Source organism: Seriola dumerili, unplaced genomic scaffold, assembly GCF_002260705.1.
Source record: "Seriola dumerili isolate Sdu_G_001 unplaced genomic scaffold, Sdu_1.0 BDQW01000056.1, whole genome shotgun sequence".
Classification (NCBI taxonomy): domain Eukaryota; kingdom Metazoa; phylum Chordata; class Actinopteri; order Carangiformes; family Carangidae; genus Seriola; species Seriola dumerili.
The window spans coordinates 6089811-6110432 of NW_019174311.1; the positions used below are offsets into that span (position 1 = coordinate 6089811).

Below are 20622 nucleotides of genomic sequence, written 5' to 3' on the forward strand. Positions count from 1 at the left end.
TTTTGAGTCGCCAAATAAGATGATTAGTAAGTGGGAAGCCGGTGCACAGACTTACATTCTTCTGCCTCACGGGCTAAGCTTTGAAAATGCGGCCTCTCATTGGCTGGCTGCATGTGACGTGTAGAGGAAGCCGCTTTTCACTTCGTCTCAGACGCATTAAGGGCAATTAGCTTACAGTTTGATTAAATGCTAGATGCATTCATTATGATAGTTGTAATGTGTATTTTAAATGATGATCAGAGAGACCATGAAAGAAATACAGGGTAAAGCAGTTGCTCTATCAATCTTGGCCACAGGGTGTCACCCTAACAAAGTCTACAACATTCCCATTTATCAGCAGCTACAGTTATAATCAATATGTGTCAATGTAATGCCTTAAGGACCAGCCATAGACTGTGTTCAAGCAATCCAGTCTGTCTGAGCAGCTGGAACATAATCACAGTCAAAGGATACGCACTGTCATATCAGGACAGGAGTAATATTTATCAATGCATGGATGGATTATTCCATAATAAAGATAGAAAGTGAGCTTGTAAAACAAATGATACACAGTAATAAGAACAGAAACAGAAACAGATTCATCATAGCTCATACCACATCGACTCGTACACCAGGATTGTGCAGTGTTCCTGTTGAAATTGCAACATGAACGGTTAGCACAGAAAAGGATGTGAGAGAATTGGTTAACCAGGAAAATGACTATTTCACAGACGCGTACATTTTTAGAGCAAGGTCAAACTCATATTTGCGATGAGAAAATTCTTTACTCTCCAAAATAGGTGTTGCAGGTAACAGCAGTTCTCCTTGAATTAATTATTATTATTAGTTAATCCGGATAATGAATATGCAAATGTTGTTCATTATCATTTACATCATTTACAAAGTGACAGTCCATTTTCAGTGTAAAGTGCACTGGAGGTTTTAAGCTTCCCCATGTGTAAATTAAATACTGGACCATGATAAACTTTTGCAAATACTGTGATGTGACAAAATCATGATGCTGTTGAGCACCGAAAAACTTGTGTGAAATTTGTTGTGCACAGTTAAGGCCAACTGAAAGCAGGCCGAGCATGTTATTTAAACGGATGGTGACTTTAAATTTGTTCAGTGACGTAAAGTTTATTTTTCGCTTCCTAAACACCCAAACATGTAGGTGCTTATTTCAGAGTGTGCTGGGAAGCGTTCTCAGGACAGGTCCAGGATCAAGCAAGCTGTCAGGAAAACTAGTTCATCAACTGTGTATTCTAAATCTGGAAATACAACTTTTCTCTCCGTGACGTCCAAACATTGGGTGGTGTGGTGCACGAGAAGAGTCTGTGAGTCGCTTCTGCACACTGAACCTTGAATCCGCAAATACACGCCTTTCTCATTCAGCTGTCACACTAGTTGTTGCGAGTAGTGGGGATGAACAGGGACGAGGAATAGGCTATTTGTTTTACGGAAACAACAACAGTAAGAATATTCATCTATCTTTCTCCTGTCTTTTTTTTTTAATCTGCTGTGTCTATGAACAGAAATGTTGGGGCTTTTTGGCGTGTTGCTTTGAAATATTGGTTTCATCGCTTTTCCCCCTTATTCATGACAAGTATTTCCCAAAGAGAAGGGAGCAGTTTGAAGCCTTGTGGAAATGCGGGAACATTTTTCTGGTTAAACATCGGCTATTTTTTGAAGAAAGTTAAGGGCGTCTTCTAAGGGTCAAATGTCTAACCTTATTTTCATTGCTTTAAAATATAACGCTCGACCTTTCAATAAAGAGTTTTAATAACTGGTGTATCCTGTACGGATATCCTTTATGGGAGCTCATTCAGCTTAATAACTCGATTGACACGCAATCAGTCGTCAATCATGCACCATTTTGTTATTTATATAGGCAACACGTTTACTTTTTCTTGAAAATGACGTTGGAGCATTTAACTGAATTGGGAGGCAAAGTGACCTCTAGATAAGCGTTTTAGCGTTTGAGATGTTTAATACAGTAACAGTACAGTAAGTAGTAAAGTTTATGTAGTAGGCTATAGCAAAGTCACAAACTGCTTCATAAAAGTGAAATGATTAAAGAACACATCATTAAAGTTCTAACTTTAACGGACAAACTTGAACATAACAATAAAGAAAACATACAATAAAAGCAACACAAAGACATTAAAAACACACAGAATTGCACACATGAGAGGAAGAGACAAAGGCTAACTTAAATAAATAGGTCTTTAGTTGCCTTATCAAAGTATCAGTAGAGGCTGCAGAACGTTTGACTTAAGGAAGAGCACCATTTTGCTTTTTGTCTCCAGTGGAGTGCGAGGGACAACCTGGTCAGAAGACCTGAGTGACCTACTAGTGATACAAGGATGAAGCAGGTCACAGATGTACGCAGGTGCCTGACCATGTAGGGTTCTATATGTGAAAACAAGCACCTTAACATGAATCCTTAACCTCATGGAAAGTCAGTGTAAAGATGATAATATGGGTGTGATGCAAATGTAGAGTATCAACAATTTATTCTGGATGATATAAAAGTGATAATGGGTAATCATCTGTAGCTCTGGTTGTGATACAATAGACCTGAGTTTGCCAATGTTTCTTCAGTCAAAAAATGTGAACAGGTTAATGATTTTGTTGCTGTTGTTGAAAAAACAGGCACATCAGGAGATGCAGGAGTGACAATGTTGTTGATGGTGTCAACAGGATTTTAGGATTGTGTTAAATCTGGTTTGCAAAGTAAGAAGCCCTTGCTTCTTTTACCATTAATCATGTTGGTAATCTTTATTTAAAAATCACTTGTTGCAGATGAAGCTTTGTTGGTTTCCATAGCTGCTCTGTCCTCTGACATCTGTGCCTTGAACAGAGTTCAAGAACAGTCAAATATTACTGCAATACAAGTGAAAGTTGTTCAGTTAAATTTTTACTTGAGTTTTTTTACTTAGTATTTTTTAAACCTTGCACTGGATTACTTGCTTTAAAAATACTCAAGTGTTCAAAATACAATCCAATGACCCTGAAAACACAATTGAATTAGCAAAACGATGCCAACTACAAACTCTTTATCTGGAAACAAACAAACATTTAACACCTTGACGTGCTTTCAAAAGTTGAACAGCACATTTCTGTAGGTAGCGATGAATGTTGCTCGTGTTAAACACTGCAACATTTAAAACAAAATTAATCTTTATTTAATTTAAAAAATGTAAACATGGACTAGAAGAATCTTCAGAATCATCTTTATCTAACGTGGCCATCGTTTGGACACTGACAGGTTCAGACATGCAGCAGCACAACGTGACTGACAGTGGAGGAGTTGGCCGTTCTTCATTCCTCTGACTAAAAGCTCTGCTTCACAGTAACAAGTACTTCACTTCAGAAATATAGTAGAGTCTAATGTACAATATTTGTCTTTTAAGTGTAAGTGTAGTGGAGTAAAAGTCATAAGTTTACAAAAAAAATAAAACTCGAAAAATGTACTTAAGTACAGTACTCAAGCAAATGTACTTTGTTACTGTCCACCCCTGGCTGTGAACAACAAATAGTGTCATTTAACAAGGAGGATGAATTGAGGGAGGGAACCAGTCACATTTTGCTATGCAATACAAAAAAACAAAGCTAGCAACTTTGTCCAAAATGGTGAAGCAATTCATATTAAGACAGAGTGAGTCGTCATGAGAAGACAATGCTGTTGCAGAAAACCTCTCCGCTGAGAGACGATTTCAGAATCGCATGTTTCATGGGCAGGAAGTTAAACAGAGCGTGTTAATGATCAGTAACATGCATCACCTCAGAGCAAATAGAATCGATATGTAAACCAAACGTAAAAACCAGGTCCAGGGAACGACCCTTAATGTGTGTGGGACCAGACACATGTTGAATTAAATGAAAAGACTCAGTGACGTTAAGAAAATCCGCAGCAAAGCTACAAGAAACATCATCTACATGAATTTTAAAATCTCCAACCATAATAACTCTGTCCTACCTAACGACAGAGGATAAAGTCACTGACTCGCATTATAACCAAGGGGCAAGTAAATTACCAAACCAAACAAGTTGTCAGTTGTCACACCTCATGGTTAGATAAGGAAAGAAGAAATATCTGTTGCAGCAATATAACATATGAGGAACTTTAACAGTCCACATAGCAGTTGCACCAACTACAATGGCTGTTAGCTATCTGGCAATGTGAACCTGCCATAAAATGCGATTGACAGGGTGAGTCAAGGAAGAGGAAGCCCACCAGGCAAAACATTTGTTTGTGTCATGAACATCTTTAGGGTTGTCTGCGGTCTACAGTGAAACAAAAGAATACGAGATCATTGAAGAAGAACTAGGTCACACACCTAACAACATGTAACTGACCATGAATAGGAAGACAATTCACTGTAAGTAATAGGCTACATATGTTTTGTAATACAACAAACTAATGTAAATGGAATAACTTAATAAACAACACTTCTAAGAGTCAAAGTAATTACTCTGCCGTCATGGTCTCATGGAGGTAAAACTGAGTCTTCAGCCTGAGATAGGAAAGTTTCTTGAAGATAACAAACACTAATTTGGAAGCATGGTATTGCATGCAAAAATAACACTAATACTGACAATGCATCATTCACCCACTAACATAAAAAAAGAAGTTTCTCAAAGTAACAAGAAGGTATTATTACTCTGCTCTGGCATCAATATTACTTTTAAGGAAAATAACTGTCCCAACAATCTGTTCCTAAATGAGTAATAATTTAGCTTCAGTGTAGGGAAATAAAAGCAAAATTCACACACACATTTAACCTTCACCTCACCTTAACATTTAAAATGAGTAATATTTAGGGTTGAAGCCTTCTTTCCCCTCATAACAAACTTCATTCAAATACACATGGGCTTTAAAGCAAAGGTCAGACCTATTTTATTTTCATTAAAGGTGATTTAAATGATCAATACTGATGCATGAACAGTTGTGTATTACCTGGTTTACACGTCAAACCACCAATAAGCCTGAGTTGTGCATCTGCAGTGTGATACATGGATTCTAGATCAGATAATCCTAATTGGGTTAAAATTCATCTTTCCTAATTTGAAATTTAACAATGTTCAATGATTTTCAAGGTCTAACACTTGTAGCCTACAGAACAATACATAATCCAGGCAAGTCCAGATAAATTTCAAGCCAACTGAAAAATGATGTGAACTTGTCAACAATCCAGTCAAATTCAGTTTTTCCCATGTGAAAAACAGGGCTTATGTCTGTCACATGCATGTATTGTTTGTCTTATCCAGTGAGGCCTACTTGTCTACCATTTTGACATTTGTATTAATCTTCATTCTAGATGCATAAGACCTCTAAGAAGTGTCTTGGACTGATTTTCGTCAGCATTGTGGGGCTGCTAGCCTTGTATCATGTTTGGTGCCCTGGGTCCAGCTCAGAAGTTGACATACAGCCACGACAGGGGGGTACAATAAAGGAACTCCTGGATGGGAAAATTCGGGACATCACTAGTGCATATAATGACATAACCTACCATATAAAAGAGGATGTGGCATGGTGGGTTATTTGTCAGCATGACTGTTATTTTGTCTAAGTTCTGCTTGAATTCATGTTTATATCCTCATCAATTCCTTTTTTTTTTTCTTGTTTTTTTTTTTTACACAGTCTTTTGGCTCAGAATACTTGTGTATGTCTGGCTGATAAGGAGACTTTTAAACTGCCATTCTCCAATCTGTTCAACCCACATGTGTGGGCCCACAATTTGGATGTTGCGTTTTTAGAGCCCCACCCGGACCCTGAAGGTGTAAAGCGTCACAGAGCTCAGGAGTACAGCAGCTTTCAGAGCAGGTAAGGTTTTAGTTAATGAAAAATGACTATGAACCCTTAACAGTGAACCCTTGTATAATAACTGTCAGCTTGATGATCTTAGCAAAAAGTCTGTATGAAATAGGTTTTGGTTCCCGTAACCAAGGTTTAGCCATTACTGAATGACCTACTGCTAGTTTGCTAAGATACCTTTGAGCCATTCTGTAGTGTATGTTGACAGCTAACCTATCACTGATATAGCATTTCAATACACTGCCAGTGCAGTCTATTTAAAGGCCTTGTTCAAATGTGTTTGCTCTCATTAGTGTTCTATAACTCCAGTGTGTACCTGCTTTAGTTATGTTTGCCTGCACCCTTGGTGCTCTAAATCACACAGAGAGATTGATTGCATAGCATCCTGCATAGTTTTCAAAAGGATGCAGTGCATGCACTGTGCACTTTATATTTAGCATCTTACCAAGCACTGTATTGTCATTATGCTAGCATTGTCCTTGCACTATATGCAGCGAAACAGCATCCCTCCTTGTTTGCTGTTTGTATTATTTTGCCCTGAAATTACATCAACAAGGATATAAACTTGATGATAGTGAAAACCTCAAATCAGCAGGCCAACTGTTCCATACTTCTGGTGCATAAACACTTAATGCACATCTAAGACTAAATGGGAATCAGTCTATGAGATTAATAATTAGTCTATAAAATTTCAGAAAACCGTGTAAGAACACACTTTCTCTGAGCCTTGTTTTGTCTGACCAGCAGCCCAAAACCTAAAAACATTTCATTTACAGTGATATAAAACTGAGAAAAGCAGCATATCATCACAATTGAGAATGTAAAACAAACAGATTTTGACATTTGTGCTTGATCAGTAAATAATTAATTGTTTACAAAGATTGTTGTCTGTTAATTTTCAGTCAATCAACTAATTTAGTCAAGTCATTTCAGCACTAATTCTAAATCATCCAGGTCATAGGAACTCTCACAGTACTAACCAAGGTTTGGTTTTATCTTTGATAGACATTGGACAATTTTTGTTGGACGCCCAAAATAAACAGTTGTATATGTGCACCTGCTCTCTATCTCTTATTCATAAGTAGTCATGTGCACACACACACACACACACACACACACATATACACGCATAAAAAGCTCTGCAAAACCTTTGCTTTACTATTTGAATACGGTTTTGCTGATATAACTTGCTTGAAACCAGACTTGGATCATGATTGTTTTCTCTGATTTTAAAGAGATATTTTACTTTTTAATGCCTCTGTGCTGCCGACAGCCATTAGATTCATTTGGTGATCAAAAGTCAAAAACACAGTGCCTAAAGTGTACGACCCAGGCGCTTTTGGGGTCTGTCCATATCCACTTTTAAAACTAGCAAAAGTGTATAAGCACCAGGAACATGGTTCAAAAGGGTTGTACTTAGTTTCTTAAATAATCTATAAGCTTTGCTGTGATGTGCTCCATGGCAATGCTGGCATTAAGCCGACTAGTGATAGCAACATTTGATGAACAGCTAGCTGGTCACTAATGAAAACAGACATCTAACATTATGTACCCATCGAGTACACCAAAACAAAGAACAGAGAAGCTTGCTTCACTACACACACAGAAAGGGTGTACTTTGTTCTCTGCTCAGGACACCATTATATCTTTACACAGAAAATAGTTGTTTCCTGGAAAATGACAGCTGTGTTGGTCAGACACTCGCATAGGCACTTGTAGTTTTAATGCTGCATTGGGCTGGAAGTAAGATAGGGGCCCTAACCCCCAAAAATAAATATAATATCAATTAATGCTAGTTTTGTCCAGTGAATGATTTACTTTAACTCAAGACTGGAAACATACAGTGAAATCGCATCAAATTGCCTTCTCTGTGAATATTAAGACTATGGTGTTGATTGCACAGTGATGAAGCAGTGCAGCTACGTTATATCTAATACTGTGTGTTCTGTGTGTAAAGGTCCTTCAGTCCTGCAAATTTGCTTATTGTAGCCGAGGCCAACAGTCCTCTTCAGTATCCTACCCAGGGGGTGGAGGTGCGACCCCTCAAAACAATCATCATTCCTGGTAAAAGCATATTTAACACAGCACAATACACAATATAAAAAAACTGATGATTTAAATGTTACCTCGTCATCGACTGTTAGTGCAGTATTTGTTCTTTAACTCTGTTAAAATGCTTCACTATCATCCCATGTTGATATCCCTGATAATAATTCCTCTCTTTCCATAGGCTTGGGTCTTAAAGAAGAAACAAAATCAAGCCATATGGTAATTTTTCTCATTTTTGGTTTTTCATTGGGGTTGACATATGCTATTTTTTTGCATAAACATTAAATGTCTTTGTTTAATTTTTCCCCCAAAACATGCATTTTGTGTAACAGGTGTCTTTGACAGCGAAACTGGGGACTTTTGATGTTGCTGCTACAGTGGACAGTGTCTCTGTCAAAGGAGATGGAGAGATGCATATGATATTGTCGAGTCCTCTTCTCTCAGCTCTGAACCGGCAGCTGCAGTTCGTCACCTATAGAAACACTGTTTTCCATCCAAAGACAGCAGATACAGGTAAAGTTATTATGTGGATACTATCTTGAATCTAAAAGTAGAATGTCATATGTACCGTTAAACCTTATAGAGGGAAGTGATGACATACTTCCTCATAGGTGGAGGAGGTATCTCACTACACTTGAAGGAGTGTAAGAATTATCAATACAAGGTTATTTTTATCCCTAAATGTATAGTGCATTCAGGTGCAATCAATCACCATGAGATTGTGAATGAACACCAAAAAATACCTACCTTTAATCTCGCTGTCTGCCAAGCGAAGTGTACAGCACACAGGTGGCGCCAGGTGAGATGTGACAGACAGCAAAAGACTGCTCTCACAATGTAAAACTTTTTTTTTTTTTATGCCTTTATTTATAGTGCAGTAGAGAGAGAGAGGAAATGGGGAGGCAGAGAGAGGGGGAATGACATGCAGCAAAGGCCATCCGATGTGGGACTCGAACCGGGGCCGACTGCAGCGAGGACTGTAGCCTCTACACATGGGGTGCCTGCTCAGACCACTACGCCACATGACGCACCCTCACAATGTAAAACTAAAGAGAAAAGCGTGCCAAAGTTTTTGAATGAGGTTTTGTATGAGTCATTTCCTGTGGCACAGCATGACTTTGGTGACTTTGAGCCCTGGTTTAGTATAGGTTGTCAGTGGTAGAGTCACCTGCTGTTGACAGGAGGGAGCAGCTTTCTACTTTCACCGTAGAGCTTCATTCACATGCAGATACTCAATAAGACAGCAGCAGCAGTCAGGTGTTATGGATAGATATCTTATTCACACATGTGAGGCACCATTTCAGGCTGATTTGAAAAAGAAAACATAAAAATCTGAATTTACTCTGTCACGGATGAATGGAGCTTCAAGTCCAAGAATCTGGACTTGGAGGAGGATTTCTATTTAGACTACGGAGATGAGGAAATAACAGATTAGACCCCAATTAACTTCTGGCTTTACAAAAAGGCAGAAGAGGTTATTTTGGCAGGACCAAACGTTGCTCCTGGAAAAACGTTTAAAGAGCAGAGGGAAAAACCTCATAAGCAGTATGCAGACCAGCAGGAGGAGCTGGAGCAGAGAAAGGCATGAGCTGCGGTTCAAACTGAAGCTCCAGCAGAAAAGGAAACCACAAAAGGCTGCAGGATGTGAAGCTGATCAGAGCCATGAAGGAGCAGGTGTTGCATCTCACCCAGAAGGAACAGGTGCTGGAGCGTTTGGAGAGTGTGTGTCAAGAAAAACGCTGTTGGAGACGGCATGGCTGGGGGTCAGTAAAGAAGAGATAATGCAAGAAATTGGCTCTTTCCTTCAGTTACTGCTCCCACTGACCCAGGATCTGAACAACTGAGGGTCATACAGGACAGTAGCAATCAAATCTGGGGCCGGAGAGCATGAGATGGAGTATAAAGTTTAAGCAGATCAGACAGGTATGAAAGAGCAAGTCCATATACAACTTTGTACGTCATTTAAAGCACCTTAAAGTCTGATCTCATATGGACAGGGAACCAATGAAGAGAAGCTAAAATTGGTGTAATATGTTCAGATTTTCTGGATTTGGTAACAATTCTAGCTGTAGCATTCTGAACCATTTGAAGACTTTTAATACTAACATGTGGCAGGCCAGAAAACAAAATGTTACAATAGTCAAGTCTTGATGAAACAAGGCATTAATTAAGATTTCAGCATCAGTCATAGATAGAGAAGACTGAATCTTAGCTATGTTATGTAGGTGAAAAAAGGCAGTCTTGGTGATATCTTTAATGTGCTGATTGAAGGAGAGGGTAGGATCGAATGTGACACCGAGATTCTTGGCTGTCAGACTATGAGAAATCACAAAACTGTCGAGAGAGTTATCGTAACTTGATCAAACTGGTGCCTATGTCGGGTCGGGCCAACGACCAGCATCTCAGTTTTGTCTGAATTTAGGAGCAAAAAAGTGAGAGACATCCAGCTTTTCTCAGCAGACAATCAGACCTCTAAATTCATAATTTTAAAGGAATGGTCAGCCTTTATGGGCACATACAGCTAGAGTATCATCAGCATAACAGTGGAAACTAGAAAATTCCAGGGAAATTTTGAGTGCCACGGGGGCTACTGCCGGGATGAGTACATGATTTATTTCCAGTGTTCAAAAGTCACCCTGATCATATTCTGGTTTTGAGAAATGTCTTGATATAAAAGACTCTGATATAAAACAATGTCACATCCCTCCATCATGTATTATGTGGGAAATATCTCATATTCTGTGTTTTTTTTTTTTTATAAAACAAGAGGCAACATGTCGTCAAACTGGCATTTAAAGGGTTAAAATCCTGAAAACTAATAAACATTTGGTAGGTTTGAGCAGAACTGAAGTGGTTTAAGAGATGTATGCAAAAAAAAGCAGAAAAAAATATTGATATATGATGATTTTATAGCATTTTCTTTGTGTGTCCTTTTTTGGATGCGAGGAACCCCAGAGGGTACAAAATGTGTTACCAGTGTATAATAGACCTGTAACAGTAACTGACATTAGATTTTAAAAATATGTCAAAAAAGACACTTTCTTGCAGAAATCCATACCTTCAGCTGTAACACAGCCAAAATGATCAGCTAATCAAAAAAGAAAAGTGAAGAAAATATCCAAAAAAGGACAGAGGGACCCCTGAGGGTTAATAAATCCCATGAACCGCTATTTAAATTATCACTATTATGTTTTTTTCTGTGCTAAATTTAACATTACTGGGGAGGAGAGCAACGCGACTAGAAGTGACAGCGAGAGAGGGCTAGTAGCTTCTCCTCTCCTCTGTCTCAGCGGAGACCGTCACAACTTCATTCACTCATTTAACAAAACAAAAAGAAAAGCAACAAAGGAAGCAGTAAATGGACTTACATATTTAAGACCTAACTAAATGTAATTTAAGACCTAACATGCGGCTAATGTAAAGCTAGCGGAGCTTGGAGAGTTGGTTATCTGGTTGCTAGGCACGCACACACGCACACAGGTCAGGAGCTGCCGTTGCCATGGCAATGTGAAAATCTGCCCAGAATTTGGCTTCTACATGGCTTAAAACAATTGCAAATTATGAGAAAACCGTTACTTCTTTTCAAAAACCGAAAACACCGTGACAGACACTGAAGCCAGAAGTTTCTTACAGTCTCTATTTTATTCAGATATTCCTTAAAATGAGTGAGTAAGCTCAGTGCGAAGACAGAGTGAGATTCTTTTGAAAAAAAAAAGACGATTACATTAGGTGTCAATGAGAGTGAGACAGGTATTGCTGCCGGACTCGGCACCCCTGTTTAAATTTTGTGCAGACCCTTCCTGTCAAAGTTACATTTTATGAATCCCAAAAACTATGTCTACATTTTCAGAAATAATTATTTGTCTCCTTTTTACGGTTTGGCCGTTAAAAATAAAAACAAAGGTTATTTTTTACTGCTTCACGCACTCTAGCCAACTGACGCTGTCACTCTAACTTTGAAGAAAAAGTGATTTGCACTCCTCCTTTGAGTGCTCATAGTTTGAAAAGTTTACATGTTATGTAAAAACAGTTGCTGTGTTTTGGAGAGAGCAGAAGTTTTCCTCCGTTTTATAGTTTGAATCACATTTCTACGTGCAGGTATGAGAGAGCTGGGTGACTCAGAAAAAAGGTGACATTTTGTAGAAAAAAGGTTTTTAAAGAAAATTCCAATGCATTCCTAATGCATTATTTATTCCCAGTATTTTGGGAATAACTTTGGGAAAAATTGGAATTTTAACACCAAAAGTCATAGCACCTCTTTCGGGATCAAGACGCACGTTTTGATGTATATATTACCGGGGTTTTCTCAAAGCTTTGGGACGAGTTACGCGCCAAAATTTGTCGAAAGAATAATAATAAGTCCGAAGGCCGAGGCACCCCTCTCAGCTATTCTAGCTGTAGAGGAGTGCCTCGGAGCTGAGCACCCGTGGCACTAATTAACTCCATGACTGCGCATAATTTGGTCATGAGGTGAAATATAGATAGAGAAAAGCAGAGGCAGGGTATGTCAATATAGTGTCATTATAGGAGACACACTGTGTAAGATAAGTAGGACTTTAACCAGGGTATGGCCAGGCTAGAAACTGAATGTGAATGATCTTTAGCATCGAAGGCTGCACTGAGGTCCAGTAGGAGGAGCACAGAGGTGGAGTCTGTATCCATGGAGATCAGAAGATCATTTACTACTTCAGTGAGCACTCTGTCAGTGGAGTGACTGGCCCTGAAGGCAGACTGGAACGCTTCAAATAAGATTATTATTAGACAAGTGAGGTGAAAGCTCCTGAGACACAACTTTTTCTAATACTTTAGAAAAGAAAGGAAGGTTTGAGACTGGCTGATAATTATTTAGGGACCATGGATCAAGGTGTGTTTTTTTTAAATAAAGGTTTAACCACAGCAGTCTTAAAGCTACTGGGGAAAGTGCCAGTTGTTATAATGATAAATGAATAATGTTCAACACTGAAGGTCCCAACAATGCTCTTTGGAGAGCTTAGCTGTTAGAGGGTCCAATAGGCAGGTGGATGGGTTTACAAGACAACACCAGCTCAGACAGTGCTTGAAGAGACAGAGTATCTAAGTTTGTTAAAGGAGAAAGTAACTGGGACTCGATGTAATGCTCTGCTGGCACTGTAAAAGCTGGAGTAGAGGAGGTGATTGTATAACTAATCTCATCTATTTTATGACTTCTAGAAAATGATAGGGTCTAAAGGACAAGCAGCTAAGAGATGTTAGAATGTGGTCAGTGTCTGTAATAAGACAAGAGATAAATTCACCAAATTATTCTAAAAACTGTGAATAAGGGCCGGGTGGTCTGTAAAGGAGATGATTTCAATACAAGAGCTTCAAAAGGGTGAAAGGTCACTTCAAGTTTAGATGTTCATCTGAAACTTGACTTGTAGATTAATGCCAGACCCCCATCTTTGCTTAGTAGCTCGAGCAGCATGTGCATTAGTATAATCAGATGAAGAGGCTTCATTAACAGGTAGGATAACGTTTGCTTTAAGCCATGTTTCACAAAGACCAATCATATCCAGCTTAAGAATCAAGTCATTAATTAGTAATGCTTTACTAGACAGTGATGTGATGTTGAGGAAACCAAATTTGAGTGTCAGTAACAGGCTGATCAGTAAAGCCTCTGGCAGATGAAGCCTTAATAGGAATAAGACATCTTTTTATCTCATTTTTAAGGAGAAATTTAGAAGGCCTGCGCACGTGACAGTGTGAAGACCCAGTATGTGATTCTGTTTTGGAGAAATGTGTCAAATGCTTTGTGGGAAACTTCATTGCCAAAGATTGTTATAATGGTGTCCAAAAACCCTTACCCTTTCCCTACTGAAACACATTTCTCTGAGAGGCTGCGCCTTCCTGAAACTAAACTGTAGCATGATGTGCTAGATGCACGTACTGTATGTTGATGTTCTGTGACTCAGTGTGTTGAAGCTGCTTATTTCAAACATTGCGTTGTTTCCTAAGCTGTCTGACTGACCACATCTGGAATGATTGGCAGATAATTTCATAAACAAGAGAAAACTTTGCACATCTATTATGTGAGGCAGGTGCATAGGAACTGGATGTGGGATCCAAAGTGGCAATCAAAAAATCCTGCACACTGTCTGACTTGCAGCAAGTAATTTATTGCAACATTTCGGTCTAACACCTGTTAGAAACGTCTAAGACCGAAAGGTCCCAATAAATTGTTAATTTCATAATTTCATAAAACAAAAAATAATCCTCTAAAGAAAGTTTTTGCATGAGGTTGAGATACAAATTTAAAACTTGAAAACGTGTTTGTTTGTTCTTTAGCCAATTTCGAAATTCTCAGTTGCCATTAGCATGTTAAAATTAATCTTTTTTTCAAGATTGAATGCTAATATCCCCACCCTCTTGAACTGCACATGTCACCAACTGACAGAACTATCATTGACTGTTACTGTGAAGGGAAGACAAACCACTAGCTGATGAAAGATTTAGCTAGTTGTTTGCGACATTTCCGGATTGGACCAGCTTTGCTTTGTGTTTTTATTGTACATTCACAATAGGCCACACTCAAATCTTTGTGTGTGGGATGGGGTGCTTAGTGTTTTTGAGAAGTAAATGATACACTGTGGCAACGAACTGAAAAGTACTTTTTGCATATCCTCCCCTGAAGTCTGAAACCTGATTGTATCACAATTGTCATTTTGATCTACAGTGGAATTTGCAACTAAAGGTCACCAGTCATTTTTCACCATTAAAGTTGGTCATGGAACCATCCCCAGACTTTACAACTCCGGATACCAAAGAGGTTTGTGAGCAGCAGTCATTATCAGTTTTATTTGTTCAAAGCGCCTGGAATATAACTGTTGTTTGTGTTTTTTGTTTCCATTTAGAGTACAATATTAGTGCCCTTGTTACCATCGCCACCAAGACCTTTCTACGCTATGACAAACTCAAAGATCTCATTGACAGCATACGGCAATATTATCCCACCGTCACCATAGTGATAGCGGATGATAATGAACACCCTCAGCCAGTGACTGGGCCTCACATTGAACATTACATCATGCCATTTGGAAAGGTAAAGAAGTTTGAGTATGTCTCTATGAAGTATAACTGTGATCAGTGTGTCATATACGCTATGACAGTTGGATCCTATGTCAGATAATATAATTGATAGGTTTAAACACATTTTCAAAATGGGAACACATTTGTCCTCTTCTGTCCAGACTCATGAATTTTTACAGTTTTGCAGTTTTGCAGAGCGCACCTGCCAAGCTCAGCATCGGACACTTTGCCTACAATTATCTTTATATCTCTAAATTCTGGTCCCGACCCAGCCTGACATGTTCATATAAGACTCGGGACTGGACCAGTAGACTGACTAAACATACCATCAGCTGCCGCATGGCAGTACAGGTCCTCACAACTAGGAACTAACTAACTATTCGGGGAAAACCCAACATTGTTTCCTCTTGCTCAAGAAACAAACAAGACACACATTCATCTTCACATCACACACAGCGGGCATAGCATGGATACCTTCATTAATAATTTGAGTCTCATGACACAACACCGGGATTTAACTGACTGCATTTCTGACACAGATTATACAGTGAGATTATTTGTAGAATATCAGAGAACTAGTGAGTCTCCAAGCATGTTATTTAGATTTAAGAGCTGTTAAATCTCAACCCACACATACACACACACACACACACACACACACACACACATGCACAGTGATTATGCAAATACGTGAATAGAATAATAAAAGTGCAGTTAATGTGTTTTGACCGCTGTTCATCTACTGTGTACAGGGCTGGTTTGCAGGAAGAAACCTGGCAGTGTCTCAAGTGACCACCAAGTATGTGCTCTGGGCGGATGATGACTTCATCTTCACTGCAAACACTAAGTTGGAGAAGATGGTGGACATCCTGGAGAAGACCACTCTAGATCTGGTGAGATGCGTGAACCAGATGCAATACAATGTGTGTTACAGATATCTGATGCGTTGTTGGAGACTGTGCGTATCATTGTATCTATAGATACTCTACTAATTAAAATAAATAGATTAGAATCTCTGATCACCACAGGTGGGGTTAAAACCACTACATCTCCCTTAGAGAAATAAATCCATCTGAATGCTGAATGAAGATTCTATTAATCACATACACGACTCTATAATCCAGCTCCAGATGCATCCATGATTCATTTATCCCCCCACCTCTTCAGGCAGGTCTCTCAGGTCTTATGACCTGGGCTTTTCTCTGGGCTGTTTTAAATGTCTTGGTATGGTATTATTTTGTGGTACTTGTTGGTCTTGTATTGTTTTCATTGACTCATGAAGCACTTGCTATATATAGTAGATAAACTTATACCTGACCTTATATTACATTAACAGAGAGAACTGCTTTTTAGTTGTCTGAGGTTTATAGACATTGGCACACACTTACTAACTTCCCTGGTGATGATCTACCAGACCTATGTCGTGCTGTGCATTTTGCTTGTTGTCTTTTTGTCATTTAAAGCAAATGAAACACATGTACAAGAGGATTAAGGTCAGCTATCAAGAAAATTTCCTGTTTTTTTTCCTTTTTTTTTAAACTCTTGAGTCACCTGGCCTCTGTGATTGAAATTCTTGTGATTCCCAGGAGTTCGCATGTCTCAGGCAGAAGTATTGAGTGCAAACTGACGTGCCGCAGAGAAAGTGATGAGCAGTGCAATGACAGCAAGTGAACCATAGTTGCGCCACACCAAGTTCTGAAGATGTCTTATTTGACAGTGGTTATATATTCCCAGGTATCACATGGTTGCAACATTTCTCTGCACCTTACTCCGAATAAGGCAAAACTTTATCCTAAACATTTATGTGTGAAGATGCTGTTGGACACTAAAACCTGCACTGTCACATGTTCTTACCTAATTAATATTACATGTGTCTTGTCCTTTGCCCTACTTATCTTATCCTTGACAATAATTGCATTTGGGCTGTATTCTCTAAGTTATGCTCTCCTCTACATCCTTATCTATAAGATCTTGGTTACCCACGCAATGGACAATAAAAGTGTCAGCCATAGGGGTGTCTAAACAGTAACCCGTTGTATAACACAGTGATGGCTGTTATTGCCTGAATAAGGCCTTTGTTTAGGATCATTGTCCTGCTGTACTGTCATAAAAAATTCAGGAGATCTATGTAGAAATAAAAACTCATAGTACACATTTGATACAGAGCATTTAATGCAGACTGCAATTTCTTCAGTATCTACCCAGATGCAGGAAGTTGAGTACAATAAAGTTAGTGTAACCTGATTGTAAGAACAGTTGTGAATCATTTTTCCCTCCAAAAGAAATAAAGTAGAAGTAGCTTCATGGTTTTTACAATACAATGTATCATATTGTTCTTTTGTTGGACAGGTGGGGGTTTCTGCAGGTATCCATTATCATGTGGTTTTTTTGTTTGTTTTTAATCATGTCAGTAGTGATAGAGGTTGTTCACATGTCAACAACTTCCTTCTTTCTGAGTTATTTAAGGCGTGACCATATTTTTTATCAACTTACCTTTAAAACAATAATGATATCATGAGGATTCCTTTAAGTGTGTGTGCTGTATAGTTTCGTGTATATGTACGGATCAGATCAGAAATCAGGCTCTTATACTGATCCTTATAATGTGGCTGCTCAGTGATCCAAGACGTGTGTCACTGGACTGCAACATGCCTGGTTTTAAACTGGGAGAAGCTTTTTGAGTGAATCACATTTAATGGAGGGTATAATATACTGTGTATTATATAGTACAGTATACAGTGTCATTTCTATATATTCTTAACAATTTTATTTCTTGTGTATTGATTGTCGTAACATTTCTGCCGTTATGACTTCAGGTTGGTGGTGCAGTGCGAGAGGTGACAGGTTACACTGCGACATACCTTCACACCATTTCAGTGGAAGAAGGGGGAGAGGAGGGAGACTGTTTACATATCAGAAATGGCTACCACCACGTCGTCAAGGGATTTCCGAACTGTGTGGTAGCCGATGCCGTCATCAACTTCTTCATGGTGCGAACAGACAAGGTGCAGCAGGTGGGCTTCAACCCCCGTCTGGCACGGAGCGCTCATCTGGGTGAGTCTATCTATATTTAGCTCATACCAAGCTATTCTCTGTATATCGCCATTATGACACTGCTGAGTTGCTTCAAATTCAGAGATAGCAAAGAAACAAACTCTGCAAAAAATAAGGCAAGGATTGTCATAACCTAATTTTCTTTCGACTCTGCAGAGTTCTTCATCGACGCTCTGGGCTCTCTCCACATTGGCTCCTGTAGTGACATCATTGTAAACCACGCATCAAAGATCAAACTACCTTGGGGTCAAACAGACGAACAGAAGGCCTACAAAAAATTCCGTTACTCGTCCTCCAGTGCTAATAGTAACATTCGTGATGAAATCTTCTACTTCAAGAACAGGTTCAAGTGCATGACTAGTCCCTGAAACCACGGCTCCCGACAGGCATCAAACAGCTGCCTTGATGTAAGAAAAGATGGGATGTTGTTTTCGGACGGAGTAAAGACAGAGAATGTATTGTGTATGTATTTTTACAGCTTGTTTACTGGCTAAACTTGTTAATTGACTGTGTAAACAGATTTTGTTCTGTGAACAGATCACAATTCTTTGTTCTTGATCCAAATATGCACTTATAATAGTACTGTTTTTGAGAAGTAAATGATGCAATTGATCCAAGACCATATGTGTTGGATCACTACAAGACATTAAGTAGTGATTCAGTAATCCCGGATGTTTAGACTCTGACTGCCTTTGAGCTACAACCACTTGGAGAAGCAACATTTCAAGTTTAATGCTCACTTGCTATTTATTTGCTAATGACTCAAGCAGGCAGCACAGATAGTGACTCCTGTGCTGTTTTCGTTGCATTTAATTTAGATCGTATTCGTTGATTTTCCTCCTAAATACAAAAGTGTAAATATTTATTTTCACTAAGCACTTGAACTTGATCCGGCTACTGTAACTTTGAATAAGCCTCCCTACTTATTGCACAACAACTGAGTATATTTAAGCAACTGAAAGGCTTACTATTCATCAGACTTACACTGTCATCACCACAAAAAACAGCTCAGCCCATGGATTTGTAAGAGTTGATTACTCAAGAATGTTTTTTGAATTATTGTGACAGACACTGTATTTATCACTGGGCACACCCTGCTGTGCATGTAAACTGAAAAGGCTGTAAAGTGAGTCTTTGTACCATTGTATAGCTGACTTACTGAAGCACTAATCTAGGCTTAAGTTTACCATCATCTGATCTTTGCTAAAAATAATTGTAGTGAGGAAATAAAGCTCATGCTACTGGCTGTAACTATTCATTCAGGACAAATAGATAATCACGTGAAAATCTGTGCAGAGTAACTCAAGTCAAAAAGTAAATACACCTCCCAATTGTTTTAAAATTACAGGACATAAATCCGATCATAATATAATAAATCATTCCTCATGTTATCCATTTCTTTGATATCTCTCAGCATTTCTACCTGTTATTCAGCTCAGTCTTTTTGTACCTCAGAAATTTCTTTTCAAGTCAAATCTTGTCAAATGTATCCAACTCAGATGAATTTGTTGTTTATTCATTTTACAGATTCGTTTTTTCAAAATACAGTTAAATAAATAAATAAATAAATAAAAATGACAAATATACATTTTGGATTGGAAATTATTACAATCCTTAAAGATGGAATATTTCTTAAAGTACAATAGTATAATTTTAATACTATTTTAAACTGCTGCAAAAAGCAAGATGCCGGCTTTCCTCACATGGACATTTAACATGAATGACTGAGACAAAAGTCACTAATAACATAAATAATAATAATAATAATAATAATAATAATAATAATAATAATAATAATAATAATAATAATAATGCCACATGTAAGTGTAATGACTCTATCATTAGGGGTACTGGTTACACCTGAGCTTCTCTAGAGTCAGTGTCTGCTGTGCATAGCTCTCTGACACATTCAGCGATGTATGGCAGTAGAAACTGTTATATTTGTTTGACTTACTTACTGCTTGTTTTAACTGTTGTATTGCTGTATTTTGAAAAGTGTTTGAAAAGGTTTTTGTTTTTTTAATTAAAAACTGTCTCATTACCTCCCTTTATGACGGCCTCACTGTTTTGATGTGGATGTCAACTACTACGTGTGGTTGTTTGGGGGCTTTGTGAATGACAGGGATACCCAAAACAAAGGCGAAAGTGCTCTAGTGTCAGATTTTGTATCATCTACAGTATATATGTTCCATTTGTTGTTTAAAAAAGAAAGCATAAATACAGTTAGCAACAATTAAATACATGTATCGGCTTCTAATTCGCTACATCTTAGAGGGAAATACGCAAAATTTTGAAGATTAAAAGCATTGTCTGCAAACCATTTGGCTTGGTTGGGGCTCCTTGTTATGTTTCAGATTATCTATGAGTTTTTAGCAGTCGCGCCGAACACAGACATTTCCCCTCTAAACTGCTATGATAGATTCATTTAAATAACTGTTTGGGGCCCAAAGATTTTCAAATGATTCAATAATTTGCAAAAAAGCAAAGATTAGCAAAAAGCCCCAAATAATGAACACAGATTTGTATAGCATAACTTTGTTTCTCTTCTTTCCTGTCCCATTACTGTGGAAGCCAAAAATGACCACACTCACCAATTTTCTAGTATGGCCTTTCTCAGCTTCCGTACATTATTCATCTCGGATTTATGTTGTGACCTTTTGGAGGGGGGCCGACCC

At 38.4% G+C, this 20622-nt stretch overlaps 1 protein-coding gene across 2 annotated transcripts; it reads left to right on the plus strand.

Annotated features, from left to right (window-relative positions):
• Positions 1–1153: 1153 nt before the first annotated feature.
• On the plus strand, positions 1154–19405 carry LOC111219289 (beta-1,4 N-acetylgalactosaminyltransferase 1-like). 2 transcript variants are annotated; one of them, XM_022741918.1, is made up of 11 exons: positions 1154–1452; positions 5304–5518; positions 5627–5809; positions 7758–7864; positions 8031–8068; positions 8182–8362; positions 14541–14633; positions 14719–14906; positions 15646–15786; positions 17710–17947; positions 18104–19405. In XM_022741918.1, exons 2-11 carry the CDS (start codon positions 5304–5306, stop codon positions 18313–18315), a joined length of 1596 nt encoding a protein of 531 aa, XP_022597639.1. In that variant the 5' UTR covers positions 1154–1452; the 3' UTR covers positions 18316–19405. The 2 variants fall into 2 exon arrangements, with proteins under 2 accessions (XP_022597639.1, XP_022597638.1); XM_022741917.1 differs by lacking the exon at positions 1154–1452 and adding an exon at positions 2302–2363.
• Positions 19406–20622: the final 1217 nt, after the last annotated feature.